This window comes from Gopherus flavomarginatus, chromosome 2 (assembly GCF_025201925.1).
Source record: "Gopherus flavomarginatus isolate rGopFla2 chromosome 2, rGopFla2.mat.asm, whole genome shotgun sequence".
NCBI classification, from domain to species: Eukaryota; Metazoa; Chordata; order Testudines; family Testudinidae; genus Gopherus; species Gopherus flavomarginatus.
Window position 1 is genome coordinate 186263318 of NC_066618.1, and position 20042 is coordinate 186283359.

At 40.1% G+C, this 20042-nt stretch overlaps 1 protein-coding gene across 2 annotated transcripts in view; it reads right to left on the reverse strand.

Annotated features, from left to right (window-relative positions):
- The window catches only part of JARID2 (jumonji and AT-rich interaction domain containing 2), a 344692-nt gene that overhangs the window by 33345 nt on the left and 291305 nt on the right, over positions 1-20042 (reverse strand). For both annotated transcript variants that reach the window (XM_050941573.1, XM_050941574.1), the window contains 3 exons: positions 19170-19399; positions 10800-11817; positions 5954-6447 (listed from right to left, as the gene is read on the reverse strand). In XM_050941573.1, the coding sequence (XP_050797530.1) occupies positions 5954-6447; positions 10800-11817; positions 19170-19399 (1742 nt within the window). The remainder of the gene's footprint in view (positions 1-5953; positions 6448-10799; positions 11818-19169; positions 19400-20042) is intronic.

The window sequence follows — 20042 nt, forward strand, 5'->3', positions numbered from 1 at the left end:
TATGCAGATGATATTTTAAAACTTGCACCCAGTCAGTTTCCATTTTTAAGGTCTCAGTTGTTAAAACACTTTTCCTAAACTTATTTAACCTATTTTTCTGTGCCAATACATGCTGTTCAGGATAGAACATGCATTACAGGTGGACACAAAAAGGATGAGCTGAAGCTATGTTATACTTTATATTCAGTAATTGCATGTATAACAACAACAACAACAAGGCAAATAGGCGTGGTTCAATAACAATATTATTAAGACCAGCGATTGCTATGGGGTGGTGGGGGTGCGAGGTTACAAAAGCAAAATAGTAAAATGTTTTGCTTTCTTCGTCCACTATTTTGTCTGCATGATGTCCTTTAGATTGTAAGCTGGGTGGGACAAGGAACTGTCTTATTCTGTTTCTATAGAGCAAACTTTTCAATATTTTTTCGTGTGTATATTATTATTATTAGATGTTCACACACGCATATAATAATAAACACATTTTCAACCTAATAGAGATCCATAGGAAGACATAGCACCAGCGCTTCATACATCTGCAACCAGACTGCCAAAGTTCTTAGTAAAATATGGAGGTCAAGTTCTCAGTGTATGATCCAAATTTGGAAATGTGTAAAATAAGCCTTAGAAGCGTTTTTATGTTAGTATTAACTGAGACCAAGTTAAAGGCTTACAGGAAAAGAGACCGTGTGGAGACAGGTAACATGCCCTCCCTTTAAGGCTTGGGGATATTGGAACCTTCCTATACCCTTTGGTGAAAATGCAGCCTATATTTGGGTGCTTCAAGTTCTTCCATCACTCTAAACTAATCATGCATCTGACGAAGTGGGTATTCACCCACAAAAGCTCACGCTCCAATACGTCTGTTAGCTCACGTCCAGACTAACCCGCTGTATCAGCGGGTTAAAATCGATTGCTCGGGGATCGATATATCGCGTCTAGTCTGGACGCGATGTATCGATCCCTGAGCGCGCTTACATCGATTCCGGAACTCCATCAACCCGAACGGAGTTCCGGAATCGACACGGAGAGCCGCGGATATCGATCCCGTGCCGTCTGGACGGGTGAGTAACTCGATCTTAGAAATTCGACTTCAGCTACGTTATTCACGTAGCTGAAGTTGCGTATCTAAGATCGATTTTCCTCCCCTAGTCTGGACGTGGCCTAAGTCTATAAGGTGCCACAGGACTCTTTGCTGCTTTTACAGATCCAGACTAACATGGCTACCCCTCTGATACTAGACTAAGAAAATAACCTTAAAAAGCTAAGAGACGTGAAGGAAGGCAGCCACTTAGCCAGCAAACCTTGCAATATTTTGGTCTGGTCATGGTGATGTGTACCAATTATAATAGGCCAGGCCAAGTACAAGACTTGAAGGGGGAATTTCTGCTTTACAAACATGAAGTTTATCCCTTGTCCCCATATCTACCTCTCTTTCCTCTGATACCAAAATACCTTCCTTCACATTTGCCAATCCTCTTCCTCTCAAAAAATAAAGGAAAACCTAAGATCCACCACCCCGGGATCTAAACTTCTGGTAAATGACCATTTAATCAGTTGGATTATTTTGTTTTTAAATGTTGAAACAGGATCTGCTAAATTGCTAAGACTGTATTTCTGCTTAGTTTGAGCACAAACTCTACCCCCAAGAGTAAACTAGGAACAATTACATAGCAGTTTTTTTTTCCCTATAAGAGACTAAGTCTGTTGCTAAAATATCTAGGGTCCTAACACTTCGTTTTTGTTTTGTTTTAAACTGAATGCAGGGCAATTAGCTACTACAAGAAATCTGTAAAATGCCCAGGGCCCCCGACTCTCAAACTTCAGAATTGGATGCCCTGTGATACAATGAGCAATTTCCTTCATCTTTTACTGCCCTTGTGAATCTTTTATTGTGGCAGGCTTTTAAAACAAGTCCTCAAATTGTTCTGCTCCTACAAACAGTCTTCAAACTTGTACATATATTTCCCCGAGGACTAGCTGCTAACAAATGCTCTATAGAAGCTTTTCAAGTTTAAGATTGTTTGCCTGCTACTTTGTCATATAAAACAGAATAGGGTTCAGGACTGATCCTCCAAAATCAACTATGTCCTCCAAATTCTGAGATAGGCGGTTGCGCTATCATACGGAAGAAACCTGCATACAATAGCGGACAGAATCATTTAAAAGATTGAGAAAATCAAGAACTTCCATCAAAAATTTCACATCCTTCCTCCTCGGCCCAAAAGTCACAAAACATATACAGGCTGATGAGCTTTCTACATGAAAGTTTTTTCTTGAGGATCATTAAGAGAAAATATTTTAAGGCTTTGCACTCTAAAATGGAGCTGGCTGAAAATAGACTCACAATACAAAATTATTACTGAAGTGCAAAACTCCTTTTGAGGCCCCTGAGAAGATCTGAACAGTGAATACACCACTACCTCGATATAACGCAACTGATATAACATGAATTTGGATATAACGTGGTAAAGCAGTGCTCGGGGGGGGGGAGCGGGGGAGGGACTGCGCACTCCGGTGGATCAAAGCAAGTTCAATATAACGCGGTTTCACTTATAACGCGGTAAGATTTTTTGGCTCCCGAGGACAGTGTTATATCGAGGTAGAGGTGTACTAAAGGATCCTCTAGGAACTTAGAAGTATTAAGCAGAAGCTTTGAAGCAGTGAGGAGCCTAACAGAAGAACAGCTGAATGGAAAAATTCTATTGTGATACTTCATTAATATTTTTACTTCAAGGTCCAAGAGACACAGACAAGGTTTTCATCTTGAGGCCAAAAGACCAAAAACGTCAAGACACTTGATCACGGCCTTGGATAGGCCAAGAGACTACTTACACTCGATCTTAGCTCATATACTTTCCCTTTTCTCTCCTTAATAGGAGTCCTGAACATTAACTCAAGTCAGGAGTGCCCAGACTACAGCTAGATGAAATTTTTCAGACTTCTTTTTTTTTTGGCTGAAAAACCCAAATTCAGGTCAACCAAACATTTTGTGAGTTTGTGCCATTTTTAGTGAATTGTTTTGGTTTAATCTAATTGTTTTGTCATTATCCAAACAAAACATCCAAACCCAGATTTTTTCCTGCTAGACTCGCCAGGGGAGTTAGGCATGTGAAGGAAGAGATAGTAGTGGTGTGGAAAACTCAGGTTTGAATCCCAGCTCTAGAGCAGGGACTGGAATCCAGTCTCTCCCTCTCAGGTGAGTGCTCTAACCACCAGTCTGTTGGCTCTTCTGGGATGGGGGTATCAATATCTCCTGCTGAAGCAGTTTCACTTTGTATAAATAGTCATTAGAGCAGGGACTTGAACCTTGGGTTCTCCCACCTCTCAAGCCACCAGGCCACAGAGTCACACTCACACACACTCTCTCTCTCTCTGGCCCAATGACTATTCAAGTATTTTATCAAAATATTTTATTACTTCTTTATATGTCATTGGTGAGAACCATACTTGAAAACGAGTGGTCTCTTCTTAAAAATATGCCCCAATACAACCACAAGATATTAGACTTGATGCAGGAATTACTGGGTGAAATTCTATGACCTGTGTAACGTAGGCAAGGATAGATGAGCACAATGGTCTTTTCTGGCCCTAAATCTATTAATTTACAAAAACCTCTCTCAAAGCAGAGCTAAGGTTGCTGTCACACAATAGGACCTTCCTATCCCTATTCCCTTCTGGAACATAAGATTTAAAAACTCAAATATTAGGAAATATTCACTTACGGTCTTCTCACATACCCCCAAAAGAATGTTAGTGTGACAAGAAATGCCACTCTCCCACCAACAAACATATTTATGCAAGCCAGGGAATCTGCAGTTAAAGTGCTGTTTCATTCATAATGAAACCACACAACCTCAGCTCTAATCCATAAATAGTACAGCTCAGCTAAGGCATCTGCACACTATGGCTGAGAGCCACACTTGACTCACAGCAGGGCAGCTGTTCATTCTGCAAAGTCAAGAACAAAATATAATCTTAAAACCAAAAATGAGTTAGTTTTCAGAGCTTGTTCTTGATGCGAGACACCAGTTCTCACTGCATGTTTTTCCCCTACCTCCGTACAGAAAAGTATAAAACGTTGTGATTTTAGTAACAGAACCAGAGTTTAAGGCTAGGTGGTCATATTTTGGGGGGCTGTGTCTCTGGAACCCCTAGAGCAAACATTCTCAAATGTGTACTATATATTCTACCCTGGCCCATACCAATTTTCAAACAGGTTTGAGTCTGACTGTATGTGTGGTTTTAAGGAGGATTGCAAGTTTGGTTGTAAGCAGAAATCATGTTGCAATGTTATCTATCGTACCACCCTGTTATTCAAGACTTCCTGTCTGGTTTGGTTCTTGTATCTTGGCTGCCTTTGGTAGATGGGGGCAGCATGAATCATGTCAGCCAAGTTCACTAATATTTAAATAGTTTACGTGCTAAAGCATATGTACATTTTAAAAGTACATTTATTAAAATTTCATTAGACCTGTACTTGGTCATGCCACAGTGCCGGGGGCAGGATATAATGCCTTCTCAAAGTTCCTTCCAGTCCTACATTTCTATGATTCTATACTGGGTCTGATATTGTGAAGTCCTGAGAGACTACCACAAGGTGTTGAAAGTGCATCAATGAGAGTTTAAGAGCGTTTAGCACTTTGCAGGAGGCATTCAGAACTTAGCAGGTTCAGGCTCATTATTAGAGTGTTCATTCCTGAACTCTCTTAATTCTAACAGCTGATTAGGATATTTCTCTGCACAGACTCACTCTTTATGTGTATGATCTCTCATCTCCCTCTAAAATATAATTTGGGGACTTTATAGTGGTAAGCAGTGAGGTGGTGTTTTCTGCCTTTTGTTAAGGTTGTATGTGCATCTCAGTATGTTCTAGTCATGTTTCATTTGTTATTAAATTCAAGATATTAAGTACAAAGAAAGGCCTTTTAACTATGCACATTAATGTAGCTGCCATTCGATAAGGCTTGTATCTTTTTAATGTGACAGAAACATCATTAACGGTTTGTTTTAACACGGGAGTGAGAAGGGAGTCCCAGAACAGAAAACTCTTCAGCTGACAAATTCTAATTCATTGCTGGGCAGAAGAAATGTGAATGAACTTTCTTAGAAGCAATTCATGAGCTTAGTCAGTCTCTAAATAGCTCAACAAAAACTACTTTGGACAGCAACACTTGGAATGCTACTTGTTTTCATTTCATAGTGACAGGAGTGATACTGGGGAGGGAAGAGTGGTATAGCAGCTTACTGGCCACAGACAGTAAGTACTGTATATTTCTCCCTCTCAGCACTGCTAAACAATTCAATTTAACTAAAAAGTACACTGCAAGTTATGATGCCAATTCTTGCTCAATAGTGGGAGGCTGCCAATAAAATACAATGAAAGAGACAACAATCCTTTGTAAACGGATGTGTTTAAAGTCTGGGGGAACAAGCATTGTGACTATTTGTGCTTAGCAAAATTTGGCATCACAGTTGAAAATATCGTTTGCATGTCAGTTCGCACTTTCTAAATCTTGTGTATTTTTAGTGACATTAGTTTTGATGGCTCTATCAGGGGAACAGTACTCTGCTCATTGAGCAACTGGCAAGAAACAGGCGTGAGAGAGTGGAACGTTACTTTAAATGTCACTAAAAAATGAAAACAAATGTGTCTGCTAGGATAATTGCTTAGTGTATTTCTTATAAAAAGGGTCAACTCTGTAGATGGAGAGGGACTAGTGTTCTATGTAGCACAAAAATAACGTTTTCTAGTTTGTCAAGCCCCAGAAAGATCAGGATGGAGTTAATACCCCCTCATCAAACTGCCTGCAGCAATTAATAGTCCAGCCACTGACGCTGGAACAACCCTGTGGCCTACTGACTGACTCCAGCTGGGTCTTACCACAGTGCAGCACAGAGAACATCTGCTTCAATGCTTTCACAGAAGAAAATCAGCAGAAGTGGTCTTTACTACCTTGTATATACACTTGTGTAAGTCGCTAAGAACTCCCTTCTCCTCCTCCTCCTTCTCGATCTCCTTTTCCTGAGCAAAGAGTCGCCGCCTGCCCGTTTTCAATGGGATATCAACTTCTTTCAACTTGTTACGGAAGCCGTTTTTGTGAACCACACCATTGATGAGTCCATTTTTGGGCTCGAACCGGGGCAAGGAATGGAACTTATAGGCGTTTTCGGAGTGTCCCTCCAAAGGGCCTTTCCTCTTCTCTAAGATCTCCTTTTCCAGCAGGACTTCCTTCTCTAGTTTCTTGTGCTCCTCAGAGGAGAGGGAGTCATAGGAGAGCAAGTACTGGCAGTAGGCTTCTTGCAGCTTTGCTAGCCTGTCCTGTGCAGTTCTGGGGATGCGTAGCATATCTGCCAGCTTGTTCCATTTCTTTAGGTCAGTCACTTGCTGCATGCCGCCCATTTCATTTATCAGCTGGAAAAAGCAGGCCAAATCTAGCTCACAGCCTCCTGGAGTCCGTGTGTGTGGGATGGTGGGGAGGGAAGAGGGAAACACAGGAAACAGTTAGGAAAATTTTTGGCAGACTGCGTTCAACATTTCTTTACTACTTATATAATACTAAATTCTGTTCAGGTGGGACACTCCATTTTCTCAAAATCCTCAGTAGTGGAGATACAAAAACAGAACAGAACAGTCAGTGTTCCCATTTTTGAAGTGCCCAAGTTCTGACTAAGATGCTAGGACTGCAAAGATTATTAATTAAGTGGATCACATTTTGGTGTTCACACTAACCTTCCCCACAGCTACTTTTGGCCTCCATTTTGGGTTCAGTTGCCACCTCACAAGTTCAAGCCCTAGCTCTGCCTGATTCAGAGCAGGGACTTGAACATAGGGCATTCACCTGGAATACAGGAGACCTAACAATACCCAGCTACTCTGAGGGCATGCCTCCCAATCTCTCTCTCTCCCCACCCTCCCTGAAATTTCATCCACTCAGAAACCTTCCCAGTGAACTTTAGTCAAAACTGAGTTTCCACAAAAAGTTTTGGTTTTGATGAATCAGCACTTTTGACAACAAAAAAATTCCCAGCCAGTTTTATATAAGTGTAGTGCAGAGTTTTTAAACATTGGTACAACACTTTCAAAATATTACATAAGCTAAGTATTACTATTAATAATGCATTTTTCTACATTAGTAAACAAAAACAAGGGGAAAACCAGGAGGAAAAACTGAGGAAAATTGAGATTCTTATCTCCATAAGCATCACAAACATGTTTCTGTCAACTCAAACAGATGAAATGTGATTGATCTAAAGTAAAAAGCTCCAGATGGGTCCACAGAGTGGCATCCTCTAGTAATTTAGTAAAGACGGTCATTTGCATTTTACACTGTGTATATTAGTTTTAGAAACTGCAAGACCATCAGGAGAATGATTCATTACTTTCTGGGAAACTTCAATCAAAGAAAAAAAATAAAGACTATACAAAAGCTTTTAAATTCTAGCATAAAGACAGTCAAATTAACGATAAACTTTCCATCCAAAAATAAAAATTTTAAAAAAAACCTCAGTATCACATTTAGTCAAAGGACAGAATTAACCATCAACAGAAAAAGTTTCGCAAACTAACCAAAACCTGCCCATAAATAAGGACAACTGCTATAGGAAAAACTAAAACTAAAAAACACAACATTACTATCATCAACACTGTTCCCAAGTCATCCTTATCTCCTCTTTCCATTCTGAGAAAGTCATGGAAACATTAAGGATTAGCAGTCTTTTAATGTCAATTTAATACGGCTTGGAAACAGTACTCCTCCACTGCTGAGATGATAGCTACCTCCTCTCAAGCCCAGTCAACAGTCTGTCCTGTTCAGATTCTTCTACTATGCCCTTTAGGATAGCATCTGAGCTGTATGTGTGCATCTCCTGCAAATTAGCCATACTGTCCCGCTATGAAATAATGTAATTCTCAGATTTCTGATCTCCCCCATTCTCTTCCTTGACAGTTTTTCCCTACCCTTCAGCACCTTCCTTTGAGGCAAACTCAGTGACGAGGCTCAGAAGCCTGGAGACACATGGAAAATTTTTGCAAAGTTTATCTACAGTGCTGCAACTGAGGCAGAACACGTTGATAGCACATCACTGAGTAGATGACAAAAATGCCTGTGCCTAGACCACAGGATAGTTTGTACTGGTGCTGAAACAATAAGCAACGATTTTCCAAGTGTTTGACAAAGCTCTAGGGTAAGTCAAAGGGCAGAAAAAGTATGTTCTATCTAGCAACTATTCCTAGTTAAAGTAGTGCAACTTCCACCCATGAGGAGCGGGGTGGTGAAAGCAACAGCATAGGAGAAAGGAAACATGTTTGAGAGGTTTTTGTTCTGTTATTTTTAATCCTTTACATAAAATAGCACTCAAGCAACACACAGCGTTTTTGCTCATGCCCACAGTTGACAAACAATTGGAAGGCATATAATCTGTATGAAGCTGAGTAACATCCCTTCAATTCTGAAAGATTACGTTAATGGCTCGATTTCATATAAATAGCTTTATAATACAACACAAATATCTGCAGGCTCAGTTTAAATCACCAATCTCAAAACACTTCATCACATGCTTAAAAATGGAATGTTCTCAAGCACAACAAGATGGAAGCTACTTCAGAATGTCAGAGCTTGAGTTCTCTCACTGAGTAAGTATGCTGTACTACTGTGGGTGCTTTGTAACACCTGCCCTCGTTAAAGATTGTTAAATGGTTTCAGTTACAACTCCATTTCACATGGTCATAACTTTCTGAAACACTCATTTTTAGGGTGAAACTTCTAAAGGCTGGCCTCTGCCTGCAGGTTAATATGTATTTTAAGTTTGATGAAAAAAAATTTAACCTCTTCTTTATTTTTAAAAGGACTCATAGCAAATAGCTGAAATTGAAGACTTGGCAAGAACTAAGGAGTCTCATCTGACAGGTTTTTTTTTTTGTTTTTTTTTTTAAGTTTTGATTTGACAATGTTGGGAAAGCTGAAAAACTGAGCAAACTCTGGAAAAAAAATGTAAAAAAACCCTTCAGGTGTGCCTTTAAGGCCACATCCCGCCCGGTCCCACTAAAGTCAATGGCAAAACTCAATGATTTCAGTGGAAATGAGATTTGGTCCTTACAGCAGGAGTATGCATTTGTGCATACTTGTTATCTCAAAGAATTTAAAGTCTCTATTGCTGAAACCAATATATTTCTAATCCATGCACTCTGATTACCTTCAGATTTCTCTTCCCCTTCTCAACATTTTGTTTTAATTTTAAACTTAAAAGACGTAGGAAATTAACTGTGTAAAGATTAACAGTAACACAATCTTAAAGCTGTGAGACCAGGTACACAAGAGCCAGGAAATTTAATCAAAAAGTTAATGTTGCATTAATAGGTGTTAACGCTGCCATATTGTACGTATGTTGTATTTTCCGCTTTCCCTTGCCAATGTAAGATGAATTTAATACTCCTTATTATTAACATACAACCATTGCAGATATTAGAAATGCCAAAGGATCAATTTAATTCTGCTAGAGTAATCTCAACTTTTGGAATTCCCTGAACTTTTGAGTATTTGATCTCACAACTTAATATTACAGCAATCCTACTTTTCTTCAGGCATTTTACTGTAGAATACTAATCCTTACTCCTTTTTCTTAAATCCTGTTGAAATATTGTACTGCACATTACAGAGGAGTTCTTGGTTAATATTATAACCTTGCAATGTCTGAATTCGTTTCTTTTCTTGTTTTTTTCATGGATTTATGTTGTGAAAACTGAAATAAACTTTTAACATAGAAATAAATGGTGTGTGCAGTTGAGGTAGAAAGAAAGGAGCTTTCTTTAAACCAAGTAATGTGCAGAGCAGTCTCACAGGGAATAATGCCTCAGCTACAAAAGCAGTGCCTCAAGTTGTACTGTTAAATGAGTTATAACTTGGTTAGAAGTTACTAAAAAAGAAGTGTTAAATAAAAATTTGAAGCAACTAAGATAAATTTATTATATTTTCTAGGCTAATTAGAAAAAACAGATTTAAAGATAATTTTCCTAAAGATTAAAATGTTTTCCTTAACTAGCATGTATGTTCTTTACAAGCCATTGTCACCTTTCTATTACTTATGTCATATCTGACAGCAGACCATAAACCAAGAATTCTTTTAAATAAACGATTCTCACTCAGGCATTAGCCATGGCAGCCACCTGCTGGGAGAAATAATGAAACCGCCATTTTGCAATGAACCACATTTTACTGCCTATTCTTGACACTTAATGGTTGTTAAATGTCTGCAAGTCACTATAAATTTGTGATCTTAAGTGTCTGGATAACCAAACAGAAGTCAGTTCAAAGACCTTTTTTTTGTTTGGCTGGTGATTCCTTTTTTCAAAAAAACAATTCTGGAGATGGAAAAAGTAAGATTCATTTTCTAGTTTAGCAGCACTACATAAATTGTAACAGAAAACATCTCTGGAAAACCCCTAAAAACTTCCAATGTAACTTTAGATCAAGAATCTTAATATTTATATTTATTATTTTTATAAGTAAGTGGGAGGGAAAGGAGATGATCTTGAAATTTGAGTAGAGACACCTATGAAGCCTTTTGCCCTAGGTAAAATCAATGAAGCATCAGGCAGTATTAATGTGCTTAAGTGAATCAGCATGGAGAAGCCTGCACTGCACCCACTTGCATGGCACCTGGTCTATGAATAAACAGAGGAAAATCCAGCATCCTGCAGTTTCACAGGGATTCAATTAATCACAAAATCAAATGAAGCACAAAATTTACTGCACAATGCTTATAAACCGAAACAAAAGGCCTGCAGGAGCCACAGCCCTTACCGATGAGTGGGAGCTCATCCATGGTAATGCCCTGAGATTTGAGGTGCTTCTTGATGCAGGCCAGCCGCTGCACGTTGGGTCCCCAGCGCCTGCTGAGCTTGTGTATGTGCTGAATCTGTGTCACAAACCGCATTTCATCATTCAGCTTGCACTCAGGTCTCCAGTCTGCAGGAGGAATCACCCTACACATCCCATACTTCTCTACCTGAGCTCGGACTGACTCAATGTATATCAACGGGTCATGGAACTCCTTCGCGGAGGGCCGAAGGATGGGAATCTCATCCATCATTGCCCACCCAGACTTGCTACTACCCTTTTCGTGCTTTCCTGTTGAGTCGTGTGGCTTGTGCAAGGACTCAGTTTGAGAGGTAGAATGATTTTCACAGGAGGCATTTTCAGTTTTACTGTGTGCTTGTTTCCCTGGCGTATTCTTTCCAGCAGTGGCTCTTTTCGGCCTATTTCTTTCCAGAATCTTCTCTGGCACTTCCTTTTTCACATGTCCATTCAGCAAGGGCTTTTCCACAGCTGCCTTTTTACTTGCAGCTTCTGTCAAGCTGACCGCTCCTTTCATTTTCTTGGTGGGTGACTGTATTTTGTCTATATGATTCGTCTCTTCCAGCCTCCTCTTAGAATTGCGCAGCCCCTCCCTCAACTGTCTCCCCACCTCCTTAGTACATGCCTTTTGGTTCAACTTGCCATTGACCTTGACACCATTAACAGTGATATTGTTAGACTTGGACGCTCCAAGGGATAGCACCTGTTTGCGGGTTTTTGCATTGCTACTTTCTGTTTTCCCTGAGATTGTATGGTGAACAGGTGAACTGGGTTTGTGGTGATTTAGTTTGGTTTCCTTGACCAGTTCTTTCTTGGCTTTGGTGTATGTGACGGTTCCCTTTGTCACTGTTGCAGTGTACTTCACAGTTTTGGATGGTGAAGGTCTGACTTCTCTCATCTTTTTGGCACTGGCTGCATTTGCACCTGGAGATGACATTCGAGTGATTCCGTTGACCTTAGAAACCTGGAAAGCCGGAAGTATTGTAGAGGAAGCAGAAGGAAGAAAAGAGAAAACAAAAAGTAAATTAATAAAAGACTATTTGAATGGAGACACCCACAGAAAGCCAAATCATGCAGACCTGACTCCTAATGAGGCTGCAGGATATGGACCCCTTAGGGCAATCTGCATTTCACAGGTTTCATCCAGAGAAGAGCAGGATCTGGACACTTTTAAAAACAAAACCAGAACTGAAAACAAATAAAGTCAAGCCTGCTCTCCGAGTATGAGGCAGGTACCTCTGTCTTAAGGAGAGGGTCACCTGACTCATGCATCTCTAGTTAAGAACACTACTCCATTTCATAATCTACTGTAAAGTCCTTGATAGCATCATGAGGACGGATGCTTGAGTCTGTAACTAAAAAGAACTAGTCACTCTCCTGTACCTACTATAACTAGTGAGATGGACATGGTTGGTTAACATCAACAGAGGGTGCACAGAACACCCACCCACTCCCCTCCTTTACTGACCTGAAATTGATAAATCTACAAATCTGAAATTTATATTCAAAACACAAACATGTGTTTGTCTATATCTCTGAAACACTATGTACCCAACAGATCACGATGGCCATGAAGGATCCAGTCTATCATGTATACTGAGTTTTGGGAGGCACTCTTTTAAATTGTTAATACGGAATAGAAGTTTGTACAGTAGTTCTGATACTTGTTTAAGTTTTATATCTGGGCAGTTTTACTTCTATATAGTATATTTTATTGCATCATATTATCCAACTCAAGTGCTTTAAGTTATGCATCTAAACCCAGTTAGGAAACTAAAAGTAACAGCCTAACCATCAGAAGTGTGGAGCACGGACAGCGATCATTACCTTCTAAGGGAACGTCTGAAAACCAGGTCACTTCTATTTAAGCAAGTTAATTTAGGAAGCCAAGTTTAAACACTGCAGCCTTAAATTCTTATCAACTGGGCATCAGCAGTTTATGAGAATGCAAAAAAACCCTCAGATATCCGAAGTCCAGACCTTCAATATACGTACTGACAATGGATGCTCATACTGTATAACCACGCTTAACCTGAACTCAGTTAATACCTTGCACCTCTATAAATGTCCTTCCAAGGATTTCAAAACCATTTTCAAATAATTAAACTTCATAATCCCTCTGCAATAAATACAAGTATTATTACCCCCATTTTATAGGATGGCCAGATGTCCCAATTTTATAGGGACAGTTCTGATATTTGGGGCTGTGTCTTATATAGACGTCTATTACCTCCCACCCTCTGTGCCGATTTTTCATACTTGCTGTTTGGTCAGCCTACCATTTTATTACTGGATATACTGAGACACAGAAAAGGTTAAATGACCTGCTGAGGTCACATAGTGAAATCAGCAGAATGGTAAGGAGAACCTAGGAGTTCTGACTCCTATTCTGCTGCTCTAGCCTCTACAAGACAAGCCTCTTAGTTATGCCCCCTGGATTGTACTGTAAATATACACACACACACTCTCCACACAGTTTCGCAGTTGTTTCTCCAGAGTCTGGAGCTGGAATGGTGCCCTTTTAAAACCAGCCAGCATTCTCCTCTTCACATGGCTCCAGCCGTTAGAGAAACCAAAGCCCAGCTTCTTCTGAGGAGAACCCGTTTACTGGATGGTTTCAGGTTTCCCTGTGAGCGTTTTAGATAAATGGAACAGAAGTACTTATGGCACCTTAGAGACTAACAAATTTATTTCAGCATAAGCTCTCGTGGGCTACAGCTCACTTCTTCGGATGCATAGAATGGATACAGAGAACATGAAAAAGGTGGAAGTATGCATACCAACAGGAAGAGTCTAACGAAGTAAACCAATCCAAACTTCTAACACTCACAGTTCAAACTGAACTGGGCTAAAGCTTCCAAGTTCAGTTCCTTTTTTTATTTATGTATTTCCACAATTGATTGGACTCTTCCAGTTGGTATGTATACTTCCACCTTTTCATGTTCTCTGTATGTATAAATATCTCCTGTCTGTGTGTTCCATTCTATGCATCCGAAGAAGTGAGCTGTGGCCCATGAAAGCTTATGCTGAAATAAATTTGTTAGTCTCTAAGGTACCACAAGTACTCCTGTTCTTTCTGTGGATACAGACTAACACGGCTGCTACTCTGAAACCTTAGATAAATGGGAGTTTATACTGTACATAAAACTTAACCATTGACAACTAAAAATGCATTTGCGAGCCTGCCCCGTGACCTGGGAAATGCTGAATGCGAGACCTTGGTAAGATCCTTTTTGGTTTCTCACTCCCTGGAGCAGCTGTGGCCTGGGAGAGCTGTGGAGGCAGCCCCGATGGTCAGGATGTACCTTGAGCATCCCCTTCTGGCTTTTTTACATAGTAGTGGCTCTAAAGGAAATCCCAGGCAACCACTTAGGAGGGTAGCTGTGACACATGGCCTCAGAAAAACAGATGAGGGAGAACGGAGGGATCCTGACAACTTTGATAAGACACCTAAAACATTCCCTTTTCCAAAGGCAAAAAAAGCATTGAGCTCCTTTACGAGTTTTAGGCCAGAATTAAAACTGCCAAGATATAAACCCCTGGAAAATTGCATTTACTATGAAAACTGCAACTTACTGTAACCAGTTAGTGCCATTACAATGCCTCGGCATAGCAAGAAGACAGATCTCTCAGAGCCAGTTATAAAGCCGAAGAGGTTCATCTGACTAATGCTATCTAACCTTCCACCCTACATTATGAGGGCAACCTTTTAAATCCCGGTTCACCCTACAAAGTTATTTCAAAGAGGGTTTGGTCTGCTTTCAGTATTATACCTGTACTAGTGTCTTCTAGATTTGAAGATACATTTCTCTTCTAGATTCCCCAGCAGTAAGCCAACCCTATAAGGCTAAAGAGAACTTGAGAACTTCCTCCAGACTGTTGTCTTTTTAGATTAGCTACAACTTTACGGTTTTGAGATGCTTCATTTACTCTTCTTGTCCTCCCTCCCAAGCAGCCCACAGCTATATCCCATACATAGAAAGAGCATGCACCTGGCATATTTACATACAGAAATATTTATGGACCAGAACAGACCATGCTTCAAACTGTATTAGGCTGCAATAAGCTTCTTCAATGGGAAACAAATGGAACAAAGAATGTGGTCATAGCCATCAACAGAGTGTTTGGTAGATTCAGGATTTCTCATTGGCAAATGTGAAATTCTGTCTGTCTAGCACCCACCTATGCTTCCTTTGCCTGTATTTGTCTCTCAGGATCCAACAGATGATTGGTACCAAAGAAAACAAAATAATTGTGGTAGGCATTTTCTTACCTTTCTATAGTTGATATGTCTCCCCCCAATAACCGCCAAACCAAACATACACACACAGAGTCATCCTAATAAATTGACCGCACTCCCAGCTGCTCAGGTTCACCATATGGGGTCTAGTGACACAGCTCCATCCCGCGGCAGTGCTTACACTGAGCACATAAGAAAGAAGTCAATTTAATTCAGGTAGTAACAAAGTGTTTGACAATAGCCTTCATCACCCGTTAAAGTTTTGTGCTAACAGTGAAACCAGGCATACCAATATACTTGTCTAGTTTTCAGCTACCCTCTCAGTTTTAGTTGATTATATTTGTCTTCACACCACTCTTGTTCATGGTACCGACCAAAGTACTCTCTTACCACATGAAATTTTGTTAGCTCTTTTAATGTTAAACTGTATGGGGCAATCACACAGTCTTGCAGCAATATCTTTTGGTCTTCACAGAGGAGCCATCAATGGATGCAGAATCCTTCAGGATTCCATAGTGCAGGGGTTCTCAAACTGGGGGTCAGGAGGTTATTACATGGGGTGTTACAAGTTATCAGCCTCCTCCCAAAACCCCACTTTGCCTCCAGCATTTATAATGGTGTTAAATATATAAAAAGTGTTTTTAATTTAAGGGGGGGGGGGCGGCGCACTCAGACTATGTGAAAGGGGTCACCAGGACAAAAAAAGTTGAGAACCACTGCCATAGCATCTCTCCTCACTTTTTAAAAAATTATTATTAAAAAGTTTAAGTATTCCTTCAAGATTGTTTGTTAGATTTGCATTGGTTTACACATGCCTCTACACAGCACCTAGGATCAATCCTCAATCTCTCTCTCTCACACACACACCCCCCAAAAATATCTTATTAGAAAAAAATATAATTGTAATTGTTTGAGTCCCATAAGATGTCAAGCTTTCTCATTTGCTTATTCATTCATTTGCATTGGTACATAGTTGGGAGTTTTGCAGAGCTAAATTATCCTATTAGACCAACAGAGGGCCCTATTGAACTAGATTTCCTCTCCCCACAATCCCTTTGGAGTTGGGGGGGAGGGGGTTGGGGGAAGACAGCAAGGCAGGGAGAGTGCAATTGACAAGAGCAACTGAACACCAGAGAGAGAGAGAGAGAGAGAGAGAGGAGAGAGAGAGAGAAAAAACACATCTGTGGGTCTATGATGCTCTTTGTTTCCTATAGGACAACTAACCCCCTCATCATCCTCTGCCATCACTACCAGCAAAAGCATGCTGAAAATAGAATGGTCCTGTGGCTGGCACTCTAATGAAACAACTCTCCTCTTTTTGGAAAAAACAGTAAAAAATTAAACAAAGATTTATCAGAAGCAGAAATTTAATGCTGTCCACACTAACTGGCAAGGTTAATGTTTTGCAACCAGTTAAATCACTGTATATGAGTAACCAGCCCCTTTCCAATAGCTCAGCTAGTAACAGTCAAGTTTTATCAACAGATTCATACAAACAGGGAGCCAGTTTTTTTTTCTAGTATTGGGTTGCGGATGAAAATTTAAGGTTTTTTTACTGATTTAATTTTAAGCTTACAAAAACTGTCAACTTTGAGCCTCTTCTATTTTCTTGAGTTAAGATGATCACTGTAGTTGAGGCAGATTACTTTATGTTTGCATAGCACTATGAACAGTAGAGGAATATATAAGGATCATTTTTAGCATTTGTGTCTTCCTTATTGTAGCATGACAGAGTCTAATATTGTGAATACACACAACTGCCCAATTTAAATAAGAACACCCAAAATCTTGAATCCTGGAGGAAGATACTTCACATATATCCCCTAAATAGCATAGGCTAGATAGAAAAAAGTGAAATACAAATCTGCTGTTTGGCAATCTCAGAATCAGAGTTATTTTCCCCAGTAACAGTGTACTTTAGGAATATCTGACACTGTTGTTAATTTAGTTTTATACTGCAACTTTAAAGTATTTCACAGTTACATATGCCAAAATCCCTATTAGAGAGAGAGAGAGAGAAAGAAAGAATTTCCTGGTCAGAATCCTATAGTGCTCAAACTCTGTACTATACAAATCTGATTTTAGCTATGATTATTGTGGTTCAAAAACAAATGCTATTCATATATTACAAAAGATTTACTATAATCACAAAATATTAACTAAATGTTTGTATTGTACAAAGATTACATGTCAGTATGTATCTAGTTTGTACTGCTATTATCCAGTTTTGATAAGTATTCAAGTGTTCATTCAGATCAAGTAAGATCAAAGCTTAAAAACATTCAAAATTGAAATATATATCTTATGCAGCACATTTAGAGATCATCTTAGCTTTTCTTTTATTATTTATATATAGCATTAGATATGCATGGTGCTATGCAAAAAAATAAAGACTAGCCTGCCTGAAAGAAATAAGCTAAATTAATGTAAAAATAAGGATATGACAGCATAGGAAACTGTGTGTGTGTGTGTGTGTGTGTGTGTGTGTGTGTGTGTGTGTGTGTGTGTGTGTGTGTGTGTGTGTGTGTGTGTGTGTGAGAGAGAGAGAGAGAGAGAGAGAGAGAGAGAGAGAGAGAGAGAAAAAAGGTGGTACGAGTGGCAGAGCAAGAAGACGAGGGTGAACACAAAATGACCATACAGTTTGTTTGCAGCCTAGCTCAAGCATCTTAAAGGTTACAACGGCATGCTTCGTTTTAATACATATAAACACTATACACCTTGAAGCAGTGAGCTTTGAAAAGGGACTTAGGTGGAGAGAGGAGTACAGGGAGGGTATAAATAGCCACATGGAAGAAGGCAAAGGACAGAAAGAGGCATTCAGTCAAGCAGCATGTGATGGGGAGGAACAGGAGCAGAGGTAGAAGGGACGTATATTGTGGAGAGCCTTGAAAGCAAAGGCTTGAGGAACTTGAATTTGGTTCAGAAGACAAAAGGGAACCGGTGGGGGCATTTTAAGAGGGACTGAAAGATATTCATAGCATTGCACGAAGTAGGTATTTTCTTGGCACTGAATACAGTGTTTTTGCCTTCTGCTATTTTCAATATCTAATGGCCCAACCCTAGCAGGTGCCCATCCAAGGCCTGGAGGGCCATGCAAAATCCAGATTGTAGCTCTACAGGAGGCCAGATATCCAGAGGGAAAGCCTATATACTCCAACGAACAAACATCATCTCTGAAAGGGCATGTTACAGAACCATCCATTAAGAAAAGAGAAACTAAGCCATAAGAGCAGCAAATTCCCCCTGCTGCACTCCTCTCATCCCATGCACCACCTTCAACAAGCCTCAGACTGGATTAATTAGCATATGGCAACCAGTGGAAGGATTTAAAAGGGCACTGACATGGATTTTTAAATCATTTAAGAAACATTACTTGAAAACTGCTGTTTTAGAAGCTCCTGCCCCAACTGCCAAAAAACAGATGGAGACACTTCCTCTTTGAACACCAGTCAGTAGCAAGCCACAACCACCAGGCCATTGGTCCTTTAAAACATCTCCAGCAGAGTGAAAGTCAACAAATCTGCTGCCCTATGAAGACCTTGGTGGTAGTGCCACTGAGAGCGGGGACAGTTTGGACTGTCATATTAGGATGCTGGTAATGGGAAGATAATTTTCCAAGAGCTCCAAGTAGTGTCTCAGACTCTGAGTTCCTACTGGCCAAGTATAATACAACAGTGATAATACAAGCTTCCCTACAATGCCAACTCTCAAACGTAACCTGAAAGGATCACCTGTAGGAAAAAAGGTCATTCTCTGTATTCAGCCAACCTTGGCAATATCAGCAGAGAGGCCAAAAAGGGTGCCAGACAGTTTTCATAAAAAACCAAATGTGAATACCCTGCGTACACCCACGTGTGATGTGAAGCTGCGGTAATAATGTGTATTGTATTGCAATGAGGGACTGTCCATTTACGTAATTTTTTTTTCTCTCTCTCTCACTTAAAGTCAACTCCCTGTTTTTCTTCATACCACATGTTAAAGGTTACAAAGTTACCTCAATGGGGGCTGGCGTACTGGGGTTAGCACTTTATGAGCACATGAATCACATGTGCCCAAATGAGAGTACAACACATTACCTGTTTCCTTAAGTCCTGAGCCGATCTATGAAGAGGGTGGTGGTTGTTAGCAGTGAGCCCTTTCGTTGAGGAGCCAATATTTGTAGTAGGATGGTGATTAGCAGCAGCCTGGTCTTTTCGGCTCTCAGCCCTGTGTTCACTGTTCCTTTCCTTCCCCGATGTGGTCTCTTTGCTTCTGTGTTTATGGGTAGTTTCTTTCTCCTTCGTTGACTTGCTGGACCCATTGAAGACTGGCAGGTGAGAAGGGAAAGGAGTGGAGAGATAGGGGTTGAGTGTGAGAACAAAAAAGAAAATATATTTGAAACCAGCTTCTTCATTTAAAAAGCTTAAAAAAACAAACCTTTAAGCTGCTGTCAGCATTAGATGTTTAGTAGGTGCCTAGTTACATACAAATCAAAATAAAGACAAATAAAAAACTAGAGGGACTACCAGGTTACATTTTGTGTATCTATAAAAACAGATTCCCTGAAAACAGCCAGGACCTTAAATTATCAAAAACAGACAGAATTTAACATTTAAATTAACATTCAACAGGTATATTCCTGTTTTCATTGTCTGAACAAATACAGACCAGCAAATATCATGTTTGTTTACAGTTAGGGTGACCAGACGTCCTGTTTTTAAAGAGACAATCTCATATTTAAACACTCTTGCAGGTGTCCTGACTTTTTCTTAAAAATGGGCAAATTGTCCCATATTTTCTGTCCCTCCCCCACCATCAGTAATGGCAGGTCCTGCTGCTGGCCAGATTCCTGCTCACCAGCCACCTGCCCACCAGCGGTGAGTTGGGAGGTCCAGTGACCAACAAAGGGGGTGGGTGCTAAGCTCCCAGGGCAGGGGCTTAGCACCCTCTTCTCACACATACAGACATTC